At 49.2% G+C, this 16,943-nt stretch overlaps 1 protein-coding gene across 5 annotated transcripts; it reads left to right on the top strand.

The window, feature by feature from the left end:
- Positions 1-6,956: 6,956 nt before the first annotated feature.
- TMEM134 (transmembrane protein 134) lies at positions 6,957-11,818 on the top strand. 5 transcript variants are annotated; one of them, XM_061202158.1, is made up of 7 exons: positions 6,957-7,204; positions 8,165-8,229; positions 8,612-8,701; positions 8,857-8,933; positions 10,938-11,081; positions 11,297-11,350; positions 11,432-11,818. In XM_061202158.1, exons 1-7 carry the CDS (start codon positions 7,031-7,033, stop codon positions 11,512-11,514), a joined length of 687 nt encoding a protein of 228 aa, XP_061058141.1. In that variant the 5' UTR covers positions 6,957-7,030; the 3' UTR covers positions 11,515-11,818. The 5 variants fall into 5 exon arrangements, with proteins under 5 accessions (XP_061058141.1, XP_061058140.1, XP_061058143.1 ...); XM_061202157.1 differs by having other exon boundaries at positions 10,901-11,081; XM_061202159.1 differs by having other exon boundaries at positions 6,958-7,204; positions 11,037-11,081.
- Positions 11,819-16,943: the final 5,125 nt, after the last annotated feature.

The raw sequence follows: 16,943 nt of genomic DNA, 5'->3' as shown, positions 1-16,943 counted from the left end.
TGTTTGTTTTTAGTTTTTTTTTTTTTTTACCCACACAGGAAGTTTTTCAGGCAACTTCTGCCAAATTCTGAAGCAACAAGTAGTCTGTATCTTATACAGATTGCTCCAGAAAATGGAGAAAGAGGGAAAGCCAACCAACATATTTTATGAGGCTATTTTAATCTTGATTCTGAACCAGATAATTATACCATAAGGCAAGAAAAATATACACCCATTTTACTAATAAATATAGGTATGAAAAATCCTAAATGAATGTTCAGCTAATTAAATCCACTAGTATATATAAAAGTACCTCAATATGCTAAATGAATGTCATTCACAAAAACACAAATACTACATGATTCCATTTATATGAGGTACTGGAGTAGTCAGATTTATAGAGACAAAGTTGAATGATAGGTGAGTGGGGAGAGGGAGGGAAATGAAGAGTTGTTGTTTAATGGGTGTAGAATTTTAGTTTTGCAAGATGAAAAAGTCCTGGAGATTGGTTGTACAACAATGTGAATATAGTTTGGTTTTGTTTTTTTTGGGGGGGGGGTTTGCCACGTGGCTTGTAGGATCTCAGTTCCCCAAACAGGGACTGAACCCAGGCCACGGCAGTGAAAGCCCGGAATCCTAACCACTAGGCCACCAGGGAATTCCCGTGAATATAGTTAACACTACTGAACTATGCACTTTAAAATGTTTAAGATAGTAAATTTTACATGTTATGTGTATTTAAGCACAATTAAAATGTTTAATTTTTTTCTCAAAAAAAAAAAAAGCATCAAGATCAAGTAGGGCTCATTCCAAGAATTATGAATGGTTTAACATTAGAAACATCCATTACTGGACTTCCCTGGTGGTCCAGTGGTTAAGACTCCAGACTTCCAATGCAGGGGGCATGGATTTGATTCCTGGTCCAGGAACTAATATCCCACATGCCACACCACGCGGCCAAAAAAAAAAAAAAGAAAGAAATATCCATTACTGTAATTCATCACATCAGTGAATTAAAGGAGAAAATTCATATGATTATCTCAAAATATGCAGAAAAAGCATTTGATGAAGTTTGCTTTGAGGACTATTTATGATAAAAACTCACAGGAAAAAAGAGGAACTTTCTCAGGATTACACAAGCCATATGCAATTAAGTATGATGGAATAAGTATTCACATTCCCTTCAACATCAGGAACAAAGTAAGGAATGCTCTCTACAAATGATGCTGTTTAGCAAAGTATTAGAAGTCTTGGCCAAAGCAATAAACCAAGAAAAAGAAATGTGAGTGATTATATCTATATAGAAAATCCAATAGAATCTACAGACAATTTTAATAAATTAGAGAGTCAGCAATGTTACAGGGATATAAAATAAGCTACCCCAAATTAATAACACTCTTAATGCTAACAATAACCCACCCCAAAATATAGAAAATAAGTTTCCATTCACAACAGCAATAAAAATCAGAAAGTATTTAGGAAATAAGAACACAGCCCAGGACTTCCCTGGTGGCACAGTGGTTAAGAATCCACCTGCCAATGCAGGGGACACAGGTTTGAGCCTTGGTCTGGGAAGATCCCACATGCCGTGGAGCAACTAAGCCCGTGCGCCACAACTACTGAGCCCACATGCCACAACTACTGAAGTCCGCGCACCTAGAGCCCATTCTCCGCAACAAGAGAAGCCACCGCAATAAGAGGCACGTGCACCGCAACAAAGAGCAGCCCCCGCGCGCCACAACTACAGAAGCCTGCGCACAACAACAAAGACACAATGCAGCCGAAAATAAATAAACTAATTAAATAAATAAATTTTAAAAGTTCCCAGTCTCAACAATCCTGGGCATATTTAAAAAACAAAACAAAAAAACATCGATCTAGTACTTACATGTGCCAGGCACTATGTTATGCTCCTTACTGTGTACTAACTCATTTAATCCTAAATTAACGTTATGAGGGAAGCATTGTTATCACCTCCATCTGACAACTGAGGAAACTGAGGCACACAGAGGTTATGTAACGTGCTCAAAGCAAGGCCAGGACCAGGGTGAAGTGAGTCATGCAAGATAGAATCCTGCTTTTATTTAAAATTTTGATATTTTGTTCACCATGGATTTTGATTTGATTTGATTTTTTAAAATTTAAATTTAAAAAATAATGCATTAAAATATTATTGATCTTGCTTAGATCGTTTTTGACCCACCTCCTAGAGAAATGGAAATAAAAACAAAAATAAACAAATGGGACCTAATGAAGCTTAAAAGCTTTTGCACAGCAAAGGAAACGATTAAAAAGACAAAAAGACAACCCTCAGAATGGGAGAAAATATTTGCAAATGAAACAACTGACAAAGGATTAATCTCCAAAATATACAGGCAGCTCATGCAGCTCAATATCAAAAAAACAAACAACCCAATCCAAAAATGGGTAGAAGATCTAAATAGACATTTCTCCAAAGAAGATATACAGATTGCCAGCAAACACATGATAGGATGCTCAACATCACTAATCATTAGACAAATGCGAATCAAAACTACAATGAGGTATCACCTCACACCGGTCAGAATGGCCATCATCAAAAACTCTACAAACAATAAATGCTGGAGAGGGTGTGGAGAAAAGGGAACCCTCTTGCACTTTGGTGGGAATGTAAATTGATACAGCCACTACGGAGAACAGTATGGAGGTTCCTTAAAAAACTAAAAGTAGAACTACCATATGACCCAGCAATTCCACTACTGGGCATATACCCTGAGAAAACCATAATTCAAAAAGCATCATGTACCACAATGTTCATTGCAGCTCTTTTTACAATAGCCAGGACATGGAAGCAACCTAAGTGTCCATCGACAGATGAATAGATAAAGAAGATGTGGCACATATACATAATGGAATATTACTCAGCCATAAAAAGAAACAAAATTGAGTTATATGTAGTGAGGTGGATTGACCTAGAGACTGTCATACAGAGTGAAGTAAGTCAGAAAGAGAAAAACAAATACCGTATGCTAACACATACATATGGAATCTAAAAACAAAACAAAAAAGATGGTTCTGAAGAACCTAGGGGCAGGACAGGAATAAAGATGCAGACGTAGAGAATGGACTTGAGGACACGGGGAGGGGGAAGGGTAAGCTGGGACGAAGTGAGAGAGTAGCATTTACATATATACACTACCAAATGTAAAATAGATAGCTAGTGGGAAGCAGCCACACAGCACAGGGAGATCAGCTCAGTGCTTTGTGTCCACCTAGAGGAGTGGGATAGGGAGGGTGGGAGGGAGATGCAAGAGGGAGGAGATATGGGGATATATGTTTATGTATAGCTGATTCACTTTGTTATACAGCAGAAACTAACACACCACTGTAAAGCAATTATACTCCAATAAAGATGTTAAAAAAATTTTTTTGAGCTCATAATTTTCACTGGATATTAAAGTTTATGCCATACAAAAAATATATATATATTATTGATCTTGCTTACTGAGTTTTTTGGTGTCTCCTTAAATTTTTCACCCAAGGGGAGTGCCTCAATCCCCTCAGTCTAGTCCTGGCCCTCCAAGATCCCAAAGCTAGTGAGAAGACTGGAATTCCAGTGCAGGAAGTTTGGCTCCAGCGTCAGTGAACTATCTTGTTGCAACAATTTCCTAGACAGTAAAACTATCAGGCCCCTGGAATACAATGTTGGAGACTATTTTTGTAATCTCAGGGTGAGGAAATACTGCAAACAAGACTCAAAGAGGGAGACTTCCCTGGTGGCTCAGTGGTTAAGAATCCACCTGCCAATGCAGGGGACACGGATTCAAGCCCTGGCCCTGAAAGATCCCACATGCCGCGGAGCGACTAAGCCGGTGCACCACAACTACTGAGCCTGCGCTCTAGAGCCCCCGAGCCACAACTACTGAAGCCTGCGTGCCCATGCACTGCAACGATGAGTAGCCCCTGCTCGCCACAGCTAGAGAAATCCTGCGCACAGCAACGAAGACCCAACGCAGCCAAAATTTTTTTTTTAAAAGACTCAAAGAGCACAAGCCTGGTGGACTATATAAAAATGAGGAATGTTCTTGAACTAAGGGCACCTTAGACAAATAAGGAGACAAAGACAAACAGGGAGGAGATATATGCAACAACAAAATCCAGCAGGAAAAAGGTTAGAAACCCAATAGAAAAAAAATGGACAAAGGATAGGAACACACAATTCGCAGAAGAGGAACCACCGTGAACTGACAAGTGTATGAAGAACTGTTCAAATTCTCCCATCGTCAGAGACCCCAGATGAAAACAAGGCACAACTTTAGATTCATCAGCCATTACAAGGCCGGAATACCGAGTGCCTAGGGAAAACTGGAACCTGCGTGGTGGGTGTACAAATTTGTACAGTCACTCAAGAGACCATCCACGGTACTTTGTGAAGTCAAATGTGCATGTACCCTATGGCCTGGGAGTCCTACTTCAAGAGGGATTTTCCCACACTTCATAAGGGGACGGTGTGAAGATGTTCATAACAGCGACTTATGTGATAGGGGCATTGAGGCCAAGCTAAGTGTGTATCACTGAGGGGCGTGGTGGATAATAAAAGGGCTGGACACTTAACACGGTATGCCACATGTAGCCTGTAGAAGCAAAAATGAGATGCAGGTTGGAACAGACAAAGGACACTAGAAGGAAAACCAGCAAAATCCAAATAGAATCTGGTTTAGTTAATAATAATGTGCCAATGTTAATTTCTTAGTTTTAACAAACGTATCATGATTATAAAAAATGTGCATAGTAGAGGAAACTGGGCAAAGGATATATGAGAATTCTCCGTACTATCTTTGAATGTTTTCTGTAAATCTAAAATTATGCCAAAAGTTTACTTTATTATTTCTTAAATAAATTTATTTATTTATTTATATTTTATTTTTGGCTGTGTTAGGTCTTTGTTACTGCGCGCAGACCTTCTCTTGCGGCGAGCGGGGGCTACTCTTCATTGCGGTGTTCAGGTTTCTCATTGCGGTGGCTTCTCTTGTTGCGGAGCATGGGCTCTAGGCGCACGGGCTTCAGTAGTTGTGGCATGCAGGCTCAGTAGTTGTGGCTCGCGGGCTTAGTTGCTCCGCGGCATGTGGGATCTTCCCAGGCCAGGGATCGAACCTGTGTTCCCTGCATTGGCAGGTGGATTCTTAACCACTGCATCACCAGGGAAGTCCAAAATAAAGTTTATTAGATGTAAAAAACAAACAAACAAACAAACAAAAACGGGGCTTCCCTGGTGGCGCAGTGGTTGAGAATCTGCCTGCCAATGCAGGGGACACGGGCTCGAGCCCTGGTCTGGGAAGATCCCACATGCCGCGGAGCAGCTAAGCCCGTGAGCCACAATTACTGAGCTTGCGCGTCTGGAGCCTGTGCTCCGCAACAAGAGAGGCCGCGATAGTGAGAGGTCCGCGCACCGTGATGAAGAGTGGCCCCCGCTTGCCACAACTAGAGAAAGCCCTCGCACAGAAACTAAGACCCAACACAGCCATAAATAAATTAATTCATTAATTTTAAAAATTATTAAAAAAAAAAAAAAACGAGTTGCGGGTGGCAGTGTTGAGTGTAAAATGTAAAAATGTAAATAGAATGAGTTTTATACATGATACCATGTTTGTAAATTGCAAACACATCCACATACGAGCCAATGCCATGTGGAGTAGGGGGCCAGACAGAATTCAAGGCAGCCGACTGAGCACACTGATGTGGGATCTGATGAAAGGGAGGAGGAAAACGGTGGAGAGAAGGAGGGAAAATAAATTAACGTAACTCAAGAGGGGCCTTGTTCATAGTGATGATGTGTCATAAACTGAGAAGCAGGACTGACTCAGCTCTGTACACGAGGTCATAAAATGAAGTGGGTTGGGTGAGTGGAGGAGGATGAGCACCCCTAGAGCTAGGTGGACCTGAGTTCAAATCCCAGTTCTCACTTGGAAGCATTTGGGGTTTGGCCGAAGCACTCATTCATGTGGTCCACAGATACTTATTGAGGATCTACTTAGTGCCAAACACTGTTCTGGGCACAGTGGACACAGTGGTGAATAAGACAGTGTAAAATAAGGTAATTTCAGGTAAGCGCTGTGTGATGTGAAACTGACTTTAGATTGCATAGTCAGGGACGGCTTCTCTGAGAGGTGACACTGGAGCAGGGACACCGATGATGAAAAGATCCCCCTGTGAAAGAGCAAGGTTAAGTGCTTTCCAGGCATAGAAAAAAGCACGCACGTGCAAAGACCCTGAGATGGGAACGAGCTTGGCCTGTGTGGCTGAGTGAGATGAAAGAGGGGCAGAGAGGGACTTGATGCGATTGGAAGAGGTAGGCAGGGACCAGAGCTTTGTGGGCCTTAGTCAAGAGTTCACATATTATTCTAACCACAGTGGAAAACCAAGGGATGGTTTTATGCAGAGGAGTGACTTGACAGCATACTTTAATTTAAAAAAAAAAGTTTTATTTAAGACTAACATACAGAGGAAAAGGATCAGATGTTTTAAAAGACCACTTTACCTGCTGCGTGGAGACAGAATTGGAGGAGAATGCAAGCCACATAAGCTCTCTGAGCCTTTTTCCACATTTGCACGGTGGCGACAATCCCCCTCCCGTGCAGTGCCGTGGTGAGTAAGGGTGGGGAAACGGTCCCCAGGAGTCTCCTCAGCACTCGAGGAGCGGGCTGGGACGCAGACGGCTCCAACTCGGGCCTGAAAGGTTGGCGAGTGGCAGCCCTTCCAAGCCCCTTATACAGACCCAGGGATTGCTTCCGAGAGGCACCCGCTGTCGCTCGCCGAGGCGGCCGCTGGGCGGCGCGGCGAGCCCAGCTCGGTCCGGACGAGAGAAGGCGCGGTCACTAGCCTGCTCGGCGCTCGGCAGCTCTGGCCTGCTGAAGGCGGGCGGGGGCGGGGCCGTTATGTAAGGGCGGGGCCTCGGCCAGGGCACCCGACCGTCGAGCAACCTAGACGACGGCACGGGGCGGGGCTTGCGCGCGGGGGTGGGACCGGCGGGCGCGGATGGCGACGGTGCAGGGCGTCTGAGCGGGCCGGGGCCATGAGTGCCGCCCGGCCCCAGTTCAGCATCGATGACGCCTTCGAGCTGTCCCTGGAGGACGCGGGCCCTGGGCCCGAGTCCAGCGGGGTCGCCCGCTTCGGGCCGCTGCACTTCGAGCGCCGGGCCCGGTTCGAGGTGGCCGACGAGGACAAGCAGTCCCGGCTGCGCTACCAGGTGACCCGCCCGGCCCACCTCACCCCCCGCCTGGGTCTGGGCAGACCCCAGGCCGGACCCTGGAGAACCCCAACTCGGGAGAATCTGACTAGAGGCCTCAGCCGGAGCGGGAGACCGCCCCCGGAGGTGGCCACTGAGCCAAATCACTGCCCAGATCCTCTCAGCTCGGATTTCGGTCCGCAGCCACTACTGGAGAGCCCAGAGCCCAGACCTGGCAGCTCGTCCCTCACCCCCAGCTGGAGATCCCAACCTGGAGTCCCCACTGATCCTGGGTACTGACCCTCCCTCCCCTTAGCACGCAGGGACGGGGAACGCTTCTGTACCTGAACCAGACTTTGTCCATATTCAGAAGGAGTCCCCTGAGCCCCAGGCCAGATAATCCAACGGGAACCAGCACCCCCTCTTCTAAGTCCGCACCCCATCCTTCCCTCCAGAGCTGGAGGTCCCCACTCACATGATGAGTCCTTGCCCATGCCTTGGCTCCCACTAAACTGGAAATCCCCCTTTCCCAGAAGACCTCCACCAACTCTAGAATCCTTTTCTTGGAAACCTGAACTAGATTCCTATGCCCCAAACCTGGAAACCATTGGCCTGCCCTTCCCTGGCACCGCAAATCCAGGGCCTCCACACTGGGCCCCTGAAATACCATCCTGACAACTCCACCCTGATTCCCAAGCTTGGGAGATCTCCTGGCCCTGGGAGCCCTCAACCAGCCCCTGCTGGCTCCTCCCTGCCAAAGCCCCCAGCACCCACCTCCTACCTGGGTTTCAGTTTCTGTGAATCATCAAACCTGTTCTACGGGGAGGGCGGAGGGCAGAGGGAGCAGCTGTGAAGCGGCCAGTCAAACAGCTGTGTGTCCAGGCAAACAGCTGTGTGGGCTCGCTTTCTTCCTCTCCACCAGAGGGGAGGGAGGAAGGGCCCGAGCCCAGTAACCCTTCTGAGGCCTGTGTTCTGGAATAGAACCTGGAGAACGACGAGGATGGAGCCCAGACCTCTCCGGAGTCGGATGGGGGAGCCAGCACCAGGTCAGGGCCAGGTGGGGACCCACCCCATACTCCTAGCCCCATGCTTCTGTCTCCTGTCCCCAGGCCCCTGCTCAGTCCTCCACCTCACCTCACTCAGCTCTCTCATGTCCTGTCCTACAAGAGACTCCTACACGGGGTCCCCTGTCCTGCACCCTACCCTAGTGCCAGCCTCACCCACCCACCCCACCAGGCTCTTTATCTTGCAGAAACCACCAGCCCTTGAATTCCTCTTCACCCCATCCCTTCTCAGTGCCCCCTATCCTGCAGGAACACCCAGTTCCAGTCTCTGCACCATCCCCCAGGACGTCATCATGACTCCTGTCCCAAAGGGTCCCCTTGCTCTCCTCCCCTTGCCCCCTCACCGGGCCCATTTGTCCTGCAGGGATTCTGGCCGAACATCCATCCGCAGCTCCCAGTGGTCCTTTAGCAACATCAGCACCAGCACTCAGCGCTCCTACAATGCCTGCTGCAGGTGAGACCCTGCCCCGCTCCTGCCACCTGGGGCCCCTGCCCCAGTACAGGCAGCCCTGACTATTTCCCCTTGGCTCTCTGGGCGGGGGATGGTGACGGGAGGGGGTGGGCCTCCTGTCGCTTCTTTCACACCCCTCCTGCTCTGCTGCTATCCAGCTGGACTCAACACCCTGTGATCCAGAAGAACCACAGGGTAGTGCTGGCCTCCTTCCTGCTCCTCCTGCTGGGGCTGGGTGAGTGCCCCCGAGGGCCCCCTGCATACCCTGCATACCCCCATGAGGAGGGTCCACCCTCCTTTCGTTTGGGCTCTGCATCACATCCCCCTTGGCACACTGAGCCTCCCAGCATCCTGAGGAGGCAGCTGGCTGCCGTGACCCCACCCCCATTTTACAGGTTAGGAAGCTGAGGCCTTGGGAGGGGCAGGTCCAGCCTCCTGGTCACACAGCCAAGAAGTCACACGTAGTTGAAAATGGAACCTGGTTCCGTGCTCCAAACTTTTCCTTTTTTTTTTTTTTTTTAGCCTGTTTAATCCATCAGGGAACAGAGAGTAACAGCTACTATTTATTCTCTGTCTACTTCGAGCCAGGTGCAGGGCAGGCTTATTTTCCTTCCTTACAGAGGTCACACAGCAAGTGAGAGGTAGGGCCACAACCCAGAACCTGTATGTAGGGGCAGTGCTCAGGGATATGCCCAGCCCAGTGGCCAGGACTGCAGAGTGCCCTGCCAGCCCAATCCACAGGGCACCTGTCACTTCCCCTCCTCTGGAGTCTGAGAGCTGACAAGGACCTCTCTCCCACCCCCAAGATACTCAAGATAGGGAAACTGAGGCCCAGAGCAGGCAGAAACCACAGCCAGCTGTTTTCTAAATCCCACGCTCATTCTGTGGGGCTGAGGAGTCAGGGTCCCCAAAAGGGATCTAGGGTTGGGATCAAGGGGAGCCCCTAGGGAGGGCCCAACTGTGGCACCTGCCCGCCCTTCTCCAGGAAGGTCAGAGTCCCCTAGCTGCAAAGCTGAGCAGCATCCTTGCTTCAGCTCTGGGTGTCTGTGTGCAGGGGAGGGAGCTGCGGCTTCCCCAACACCTGCGAGTTGCACTGGCCACCTGCCTTATCTCATTTCATCCTCAGCACCTGACAGGGCAAGCATTATTACTATCCCAGTTCAAAAGTAAGGACACAGACTCTGCAGAAGAGCCACAGCTGGGAAGTAGACGAGCTGGGATTTAAACCCACATCAGTGACGTTGCCAGGCCTGTGGGCCACCATAGCCCATAAAGGCCTTTTGCAGGAATTAGAAAAAGATGCCTCCTCTGAGTGGGCAGAGCCCACAGCCCTAAGCCAGGGTACAGGGAGTGAGTTTCAGCCCCCACTGTACCCTTTTTGAGGTGCTCTGTGCAGGGCACAAACCACACAACAGTCCATGGTGGCCCTTCAAGCCTCTGTGCTGTACGGCCCCCCATCTCCCCCCGCCATCCCATCCTCTAACTGGGGACCCAGGACTCTCTCTGCGTCTGAAAAAGTGATCCAGCTATGACCACCCCAGCTTCCCCAGTGCCCACTGTCCTTAGCCAAAGTCCACATCCCTCCCCAGAGCCTACAGATCCTGCCAAACTTCTCAAGCCTGGACTCTTGCCTCTCCTGTCTCGCCAAAAACTGGAAGTTCCTAGAAAGCCCCGAGTTCCCTCCAGTCTCTGGGCCTTTGCCAGGCTGTTCCCTCCATCTGGAATACTCCTCTCCCCTTCTGCCTGTGCCATGCCCATAGCAAAGCCTCTGGAGTCAGATCACCTCCACCTTCTAAATGCAGTCCTGCGCAAGTTGCTTCCCCTCTCTGTGTCTCAGTTTCCTCTGCTGTGAAATGGGGATGGTAATACCTGTCTCAGTCAAGGTGACAATTAAATAAGGCACTGCATGTAACACACTTAGCCCAGTGCCTGGCAGCAGCTGGTAGGTGGTCACTAAAAGGTAACTGCTACTGCTGCTGCCGTCCCTGCTCAGCTTAGATGCTACTGCCTCCAAGAAGCCCTCCCTGATCCCCTAGGCTCCCGAGCTGTCTGATCACCAGGGTTGTAGCTTGGAGATTCTTGTTGCTTGCTGCACTAGGGAAGGGCCGTGGGGGCAGGGACAGACATTTCCCAGGGCCTGCCAGGTGCCCTGCTCTGAAAACACAGAGCCTGGTGAACTTCCCCTGGCGGTTCTCTGCCCAGGGGACCTTCAGCTTAGGTGGGGGACACCATTCCTCAGGCCTAAGCCATGCTGGGGGTTGCGGGCGGAGGTCCCCACCCTGCCACCAGCTCCCGCCCCTGCTCCTGCTCTCACTCTCGTGGCTCCACCTGTGTGCAGTGCTGATCCTGACCGGCGTGGGACTGGAGGTGGCCCCCTCGCCAGGTGAGCGCCCCCCTCCTACCTGCGCAGGCAGCGGTCACGCCCCTCTTGTGCCCGGAGGTCCTCGGCAAGCCCTTCCACCTCCCCCAGCGCTCAGCACCCTCCCGGCAGGAAACGGCCCCTTTTACCTCGGAGAGTGACACTTGCCCAGGCAGTGACCCCGCAGTCCCGCCCGGGAGCCTCCCTGCCCTGACCCGGCCCCTCCTCCCCTCTCGTAGGTGTCTCCAGCGCCATCTTCTTCGTGCCCGGCTTCCTGTTGCTGGTCCCGGGAGGTGCGAGTGGGCGCGGGGCGGGGGCGGGGGCGGGGGCGGGCCCTGGGCGGGGCCCCGGCGCTGACAGACCCCGCCCTGCAGTCTACCACGTGATCTTCATCTACTGCGCGGTCAAGGGCCACCGGGGTTTCCAGTTCTTCTACCTGCCCTACTTCGAGAAGTGAGCAGGCGGCGGCGGATGGCGGGATCCATCGTCGGCGCCGAGAGGCCCCGCGCGGCCTCCTCGCGTCCCTAGGGGGCGCTCCTGGGGCCCGCGCCCCGCTTCGGTACCCTCATCTCAAGGGAAAAGCCCCTGCGGGACCCTCGAGGCCCCAGTCCCCTTAGGAGTTTGCTCCGGAAGTTTGGGGCAGTGGGCCTCGGGCCACTACCTGGGAAAGTCGCCCCTTCCCTGCTCCGTGCCTTAACTTATTCTTGGGGGACTGCTGGGTTGGTGGTGTTTCGTGCTAATAAAAGGGGTGCTTAATTCCAGCCCACAATTGCTTTTTACTTCCCACTTGCCCTGACCAGCCCATCAGCCTGGCCACAGCCCTCTTCCGGAAAGGCTGAGAAAAGGACCGACCCTGGGGCTGAAGGGCTCTAGGACTGTCCATCTCCCCGTGGTACACATGGCAGTCCTGATGCTCCACGACTTGCCCAAGGTCACACAGCATGTCAGGGGCAGAGCTGGGCCGGGGGCTCTTCTACCCTGCAAGCCTGGAGAAGACTCTCCCAGCCCTTGGCAGAGTCAGTCCTGCCCCTGTCTCCACTCAGAGGCAGCATTGGTGCCTCCCCTGGCGGCCCTGGCCAAGGGCACTCAGATGACACAGGCCTGGAGCCTGGAGGCTGGTATCCTGGATCCAGCCTGGCTCTGGGGCCCTGGGCTGCCACAGCCGGCTCCGAATGTGGGCCACCAGGACGCAGCAGCCCAGCCTCCTCCACCCACTGCCCTACTTCCCAGGCCCAGAGGTTGGGAGAAGTAGGGGTCAAAGGACATAGGAAGCAAGGCCTGTATAACAGAAAACCTCAGTGATCAAAGACTCTTAGAACCACAGAACATTGGAAACAGACCACTGCAGAATTTTGGAAGGTCCAAGCATCTCAGGATCTCAACCACCAGGAAACAGAATCTTTGAGAGCCCTGAAATCTGAGGTCATAATAGCTACCATGTATCAGATTCTTAGAAGGCGCCACGTCATGTGCCAGGCACTTGACACAGGTTCTTTCTGGTCACCCTCCTTAGAAACTGAGGCCCAGAGAGACTGGCTTGGCCGAGGGCAGAGTGAGGAACACAACCCAGGGCTTCTGTGGCTCAGAGTTGGGTGGGGCTCAGCAAGCTGGCCTGGTCCCCAGCTGACCAACTGAGGGGCTGGCCGAATGAATGTGGGCCTCGGAGACCCTGTTCATGTACTTCGTGTTTACAGTCTGCCGCCCCCAGTGAAACGCGAGTGCCAGTAAGGTATTTGGCCTCCGCTGTATCTGCAGCAGCCAGGACAGTGCCTTTAGATTTCTGTGATTTTGTTGAAAGAATGAGCACCCAGACCCCTGCTCTCGCTCCTGATCTCCTGGGCCACCCAGACTTCCCACCCTCAGCCACCAATCAAGGCACTTTCGGGGGTACCAGTTAGATGCAGGAACTCCTAAATGAGTGATTCTCAAATTAGCTGGAGGTAAAGGACCAGTTTTCATTTCTAATGCAACATGGACCAATACTTTTGTAAGGTAAAATGAAAACTAAAAAAACAAAGATACAGAATATAAGCCCACAGTTTGTATTATCAGATTAACAGACATAAAATTACATTTCAATAGATAAAATCAGAACAAACATGGAAAAAAGAAAAATTATGAACACCATTCATCGAAAGTGGGCAAATTAGCAATTAACATAGAGTTGCTACTACGCTCATAACTTTCTGTCACTTCACAATCTTAGCCAAACAGCAAGTGATCCCAGAAGTGGTGATTCTCCATATTATAAGACTATCTCAGGGGTCAGCAAGCTATACCCCACAGGCCCAATATAGCCACCAAGCTAAGAATGGTTTTCACATTTTAGTAATGGTTGGGATAAAAGTCAAAGGATAATAAGCTTTTGTGACACAAAAAAGTTTATAGAATTCAAATTTTGATGTCAGTAAGTCAAGTTTAATTAATTATTATTTATCAAATTTCCAACACAGCCACACTCTGTATGGACTTTGGCTGCTCAGCCATACAAACTACTACAGCAGAGCAACAGAAACCATATGGTCCCCAAAGCCTAAAATCTTTACTATCTGGCCCTTCAGAGAAAAAGTTTGCCAACTCTTGGTCCATATGAACATGTGGACAGAACACTGCATCGCAACGTTTAAAGTTTTAATGTGACCAATGTGCTTGATTTTTGCTGGTTAATTTATGTAATCCAAGTTGGATTGACAGCAATACCATCCTCAGGAAATGATGAATACCCAAATTCTAAATATGATTTATTTTTAGTTGGAAAAGGCATTAATAGTTGCACACAGATTAAGAACATTAGATTTCCTTAGTGAATTGTGACTCAATTTATCCCTGATGCTCTTTGCCCCATAGCCCATTCTGTCTGATATGCCTGTAGTTATACTAGCTTTCTTTTGGTTAATTCTCTCCTAGTTAGTCTTTTTTTCCAAGCCATCACTTTCAGCCCTTCAGTTGTCATTATGCTTTGAATGTGTCCTTTTTTTTAATTTATATTTTATTTTTAGCTGCGTTTTGCTGCACACGGGCTTTCTCTAGTTGCGGCGAGCGGGGGCTACTCTTCGTTGCGGTGCGCGGGCTTCTCATTGCAGTGGCTTCTGTTGTTGCAGAGCACGGGCTCTAGGCGTGCGGGCTTCAGTAGTTGTGGCTCGCGGGCTCAGTAGTTGTGGCACACAGGCTTAGTTGCTCCGTGGCATGTGGGATCTTCCCGGACCAGGGCTCGAACCCGTGTTCCCTGGATGGGCAGGCGGATTCTTAACCACTGCGCCACCAGGGAAGTCCTGAATGTGTCTCTTATATGTGCACTTAGCTGTGGGGAAGAGCCTGGTATCTGCCTTTTTTTTAATATATATATAGATTTATTATTTATTTATTTATTTATTTATTGGCTGCGTTGGGTCTTTGTTGCTGTGCGCGGGCTTTTCTCTAGTTGTGGCGAGCGGGGTCTACTCTTCGTTGCGGTGCGCAGGCTTCTCATTGCGGTGGCTTCTCTTGTTGCGGAGCACAGGCTCTACGCGCGCAGGCTTCAGTAGTTGTGGCACGTGGGCTCAGTAGTTGTGGCCCGCGGGCTCTAGAGTGCAGGCTCAGTAGTTGTGGCACACGGGCTTAGTTGCTCCACAGCATGTGGGATCTTCCCGGACCAGGGCTCAAACCCGTGTCCCCTGCGTTGGCAGGCGGATTCTTAACCACTGCGCCACCAGGGAAGTCCTGGTATCTGCCTTTTGAAATCTGCTCTCTGCCCTTGTAGTAAAAGAACCTCTGGTTTCTAGCTGGGCACAAGGTCACCCAAAATAAAGACTGCATTTCCCAGCATCCTTTGCAACTAGGCGTACCAGGTGGGGAGCCCTGCCTAATGGGCTATAAGTGGTTCATGCTCTTTGCCCCCTTTCTTCTTTGTTCCTGCCTCCAGCCTGCCAGCTGGGAAACAAACAAACATGGCTACACCCTCAGAATGGCAGAGCAGCCTGCAGAAGGACCCTGAGTGCCTGAAGACCATACAGCTGGATTTCACCTAAGACTCTTCCTGTAGGGGAAGTAAACGTCCATCCAGTTTAAAGCATTGTTATTTGGGGTCTCCATCACTTACAGGGAGCCCAATCTAATACTGATATTTTCTTCTGGGACTGAAACTCTGACTCTTAACCAAAAAACTTAATCTGCCTATATTTATTGTAATTTTTAAAATAAATTTATTTATTTATTTTTGGCTGCGTTGGGTCTTTGTTGCTGCACTCAGGTTTTCTCTAGTTGCGGCGAGCGGGGGCTACTCTTTGTTGTGGTGCGCGGGCTTCTCATTGCAGTGGCTTCTCTTGTTGCGGAGCATGGGCTCTAGGCATGCAGGCTTCAGTGGTTGCAGCACACAGGCTCAGTAGTTGTGGCTCACGGGCTTAGTTACTCCGTGGTATGTGGGAGCTTCCCAGACCAGGCCTCAAACCCACGTCCCCTGCATTGGCAGGCGGATTCTTAACCACTGAGCCACCAGGGAAGCCCTGTTTTGTTTTGTTTTGGTTTTGGTTTTTTTTGTTGTTGTTGTTTTGTTTTGTTTTAAGGATTATTTCTACCTTGTGTTTTAATGTTTTCTGTAGACTTTGTTTTTCTTCGCTTTTTTTCCTCTCTCCCAGCCTTCTGCTAGCTTAATCAGGAATTCTTCACTTTCTCCCTTTTCCTCCTCTGTTGATTTGACTATCGAGAATGGAACATTCTATCTCTATTTCTGTTATATTAATGGTTACCCTTACATGATTAACAAAATCTAAAGTTAATCAATGAATCTGTCCTCCTCTAGGAAAAACAAGCATATCTAGAGTATCCCTTCCCATCTTCCATTTTATTTTTGTCTATTATTTTTTTTAGGCCCTCCTGGTTTTTAAAATCCCCCAAATTATTTTTTTATAGTTAATGCTTCTTTAGATCTACCAATATGTTTACTGATTTCTCTCCTATTATTTAGTACATACTCTGCCTTCAATTTCCTTCCCACTGAAGCCATCCCTTCAACAAGAGTTTGTGGGTGGGAAACACTTTCAGCCTTTGTTTGCTGAAAAAAGTTTATATTTCATCTTCATTCTTGAATAAGATGAGCTAAGTACAGGCTTCGCAGTTGGCATTTTTTTTTCTTCTGCACGTTGAACAATTTATTCCATTTTCCTCTTGCATCTGTTGTTGTCAATGAAAAAAGTCTTTGGAGAGTCTAATTGCTAATCCTTGGTAAGTAATCTGACTTCTCTCTCGAGCTGTTTACAAGATTTTCCTTTTGTATTCTGCAGTTTCACTGGCATGCATCTAGATATACATTTACTTTTTTTAAAAAATAAATTTATTTATTCATTTATTTTTGGCTGTGTTGGTCTTTGTTGCTGCGTGCGGGCTTTCTCTAGCTGCGGTGAGCGGGGGCTACTCTTCGTTGCGGTGCGCGGGCTTCTCATTGCAGTGACTTCTCTTGTTGCGAAGCACGGGCTCTAGGCACGCAGGCTTCAGTAGTTGTGGTGCACGGGCTTAGTTGCTCTGTGGCGTGTGGGATCTTCCTGGACCAGGGATCGAACTCATGTCCCCTGCATCGGCAGGCGGATTCTTAACCACTGCACCACCAGGGAAGTCCCTATACCTTTACTTTTATATATCCTTCTCTGGCTCCAACGTGCTCCTTCAATCTGGACTCTTGCCTTTGTGGAATTCTTTTTATTTATTTATTTATTTTGGGCTGTGTTGGGTCTTTGTTGCTGCACGCGGGCTTTCTCTAGTTGCGGAGAGCGGGGGCTATTCTTTGTTGTGGTTCGCGGGCTTCTCATCGTGGTGGCTTCTCTTGTTGCGGGCACGGGCTCTAGGCGTGGGGGCTTCAGTAGTTGCGGCACGCAGGCTCAGTAGTTGCGGCATGCAGGCTCTAGAGCGCAGGCT

Source organism: Eubalaena glacialis, chromosome 10 (assembly GCF_028564815.1).
Source record: "Eubalaena glacialis isolate mEubGla1 chromosome 10, mEubGla1.1.hap2.+ XY, whole genome shotgun sequence".
NCBI classification, from domain to species: Eukaryota; Metazoa; Chordata; class Mammalia; order Artiodactyla; family Balaenidae; genus Eubalaena; species Eubalaena glacialis.
Note: the sequence above shows the minus strand (reverse complement) of the source record. Positions and strands in the feature narration are given on the sequence as shown.

Excerpts from the sequence above, each read along its gene's own strand:
- TMEM134 (XM_061202157.1), top strand. The coding sequence starts at position 7,031 with ATGAGTGCCGCCCGGCCCCAGTTCAGCATCGATGACGCCTTCGAGCTG. Across the intron at positions 8,934-10,900 it reads GCTCCTCCTGCTGGGGCTGG|GGGACCTTCAGCTTAGGTGG; the intron begins GTGAGTGCCCCC and ends TTCTCTGCCCAG. Across the intron at positions 11,351-11,431 it reads CCTGTTGCTGGTCCCGGGAG|TCTACCACGTGATCTTCATC; the intron begins GTGCGAGTGGGC and ends CCCGCCCTGCAG.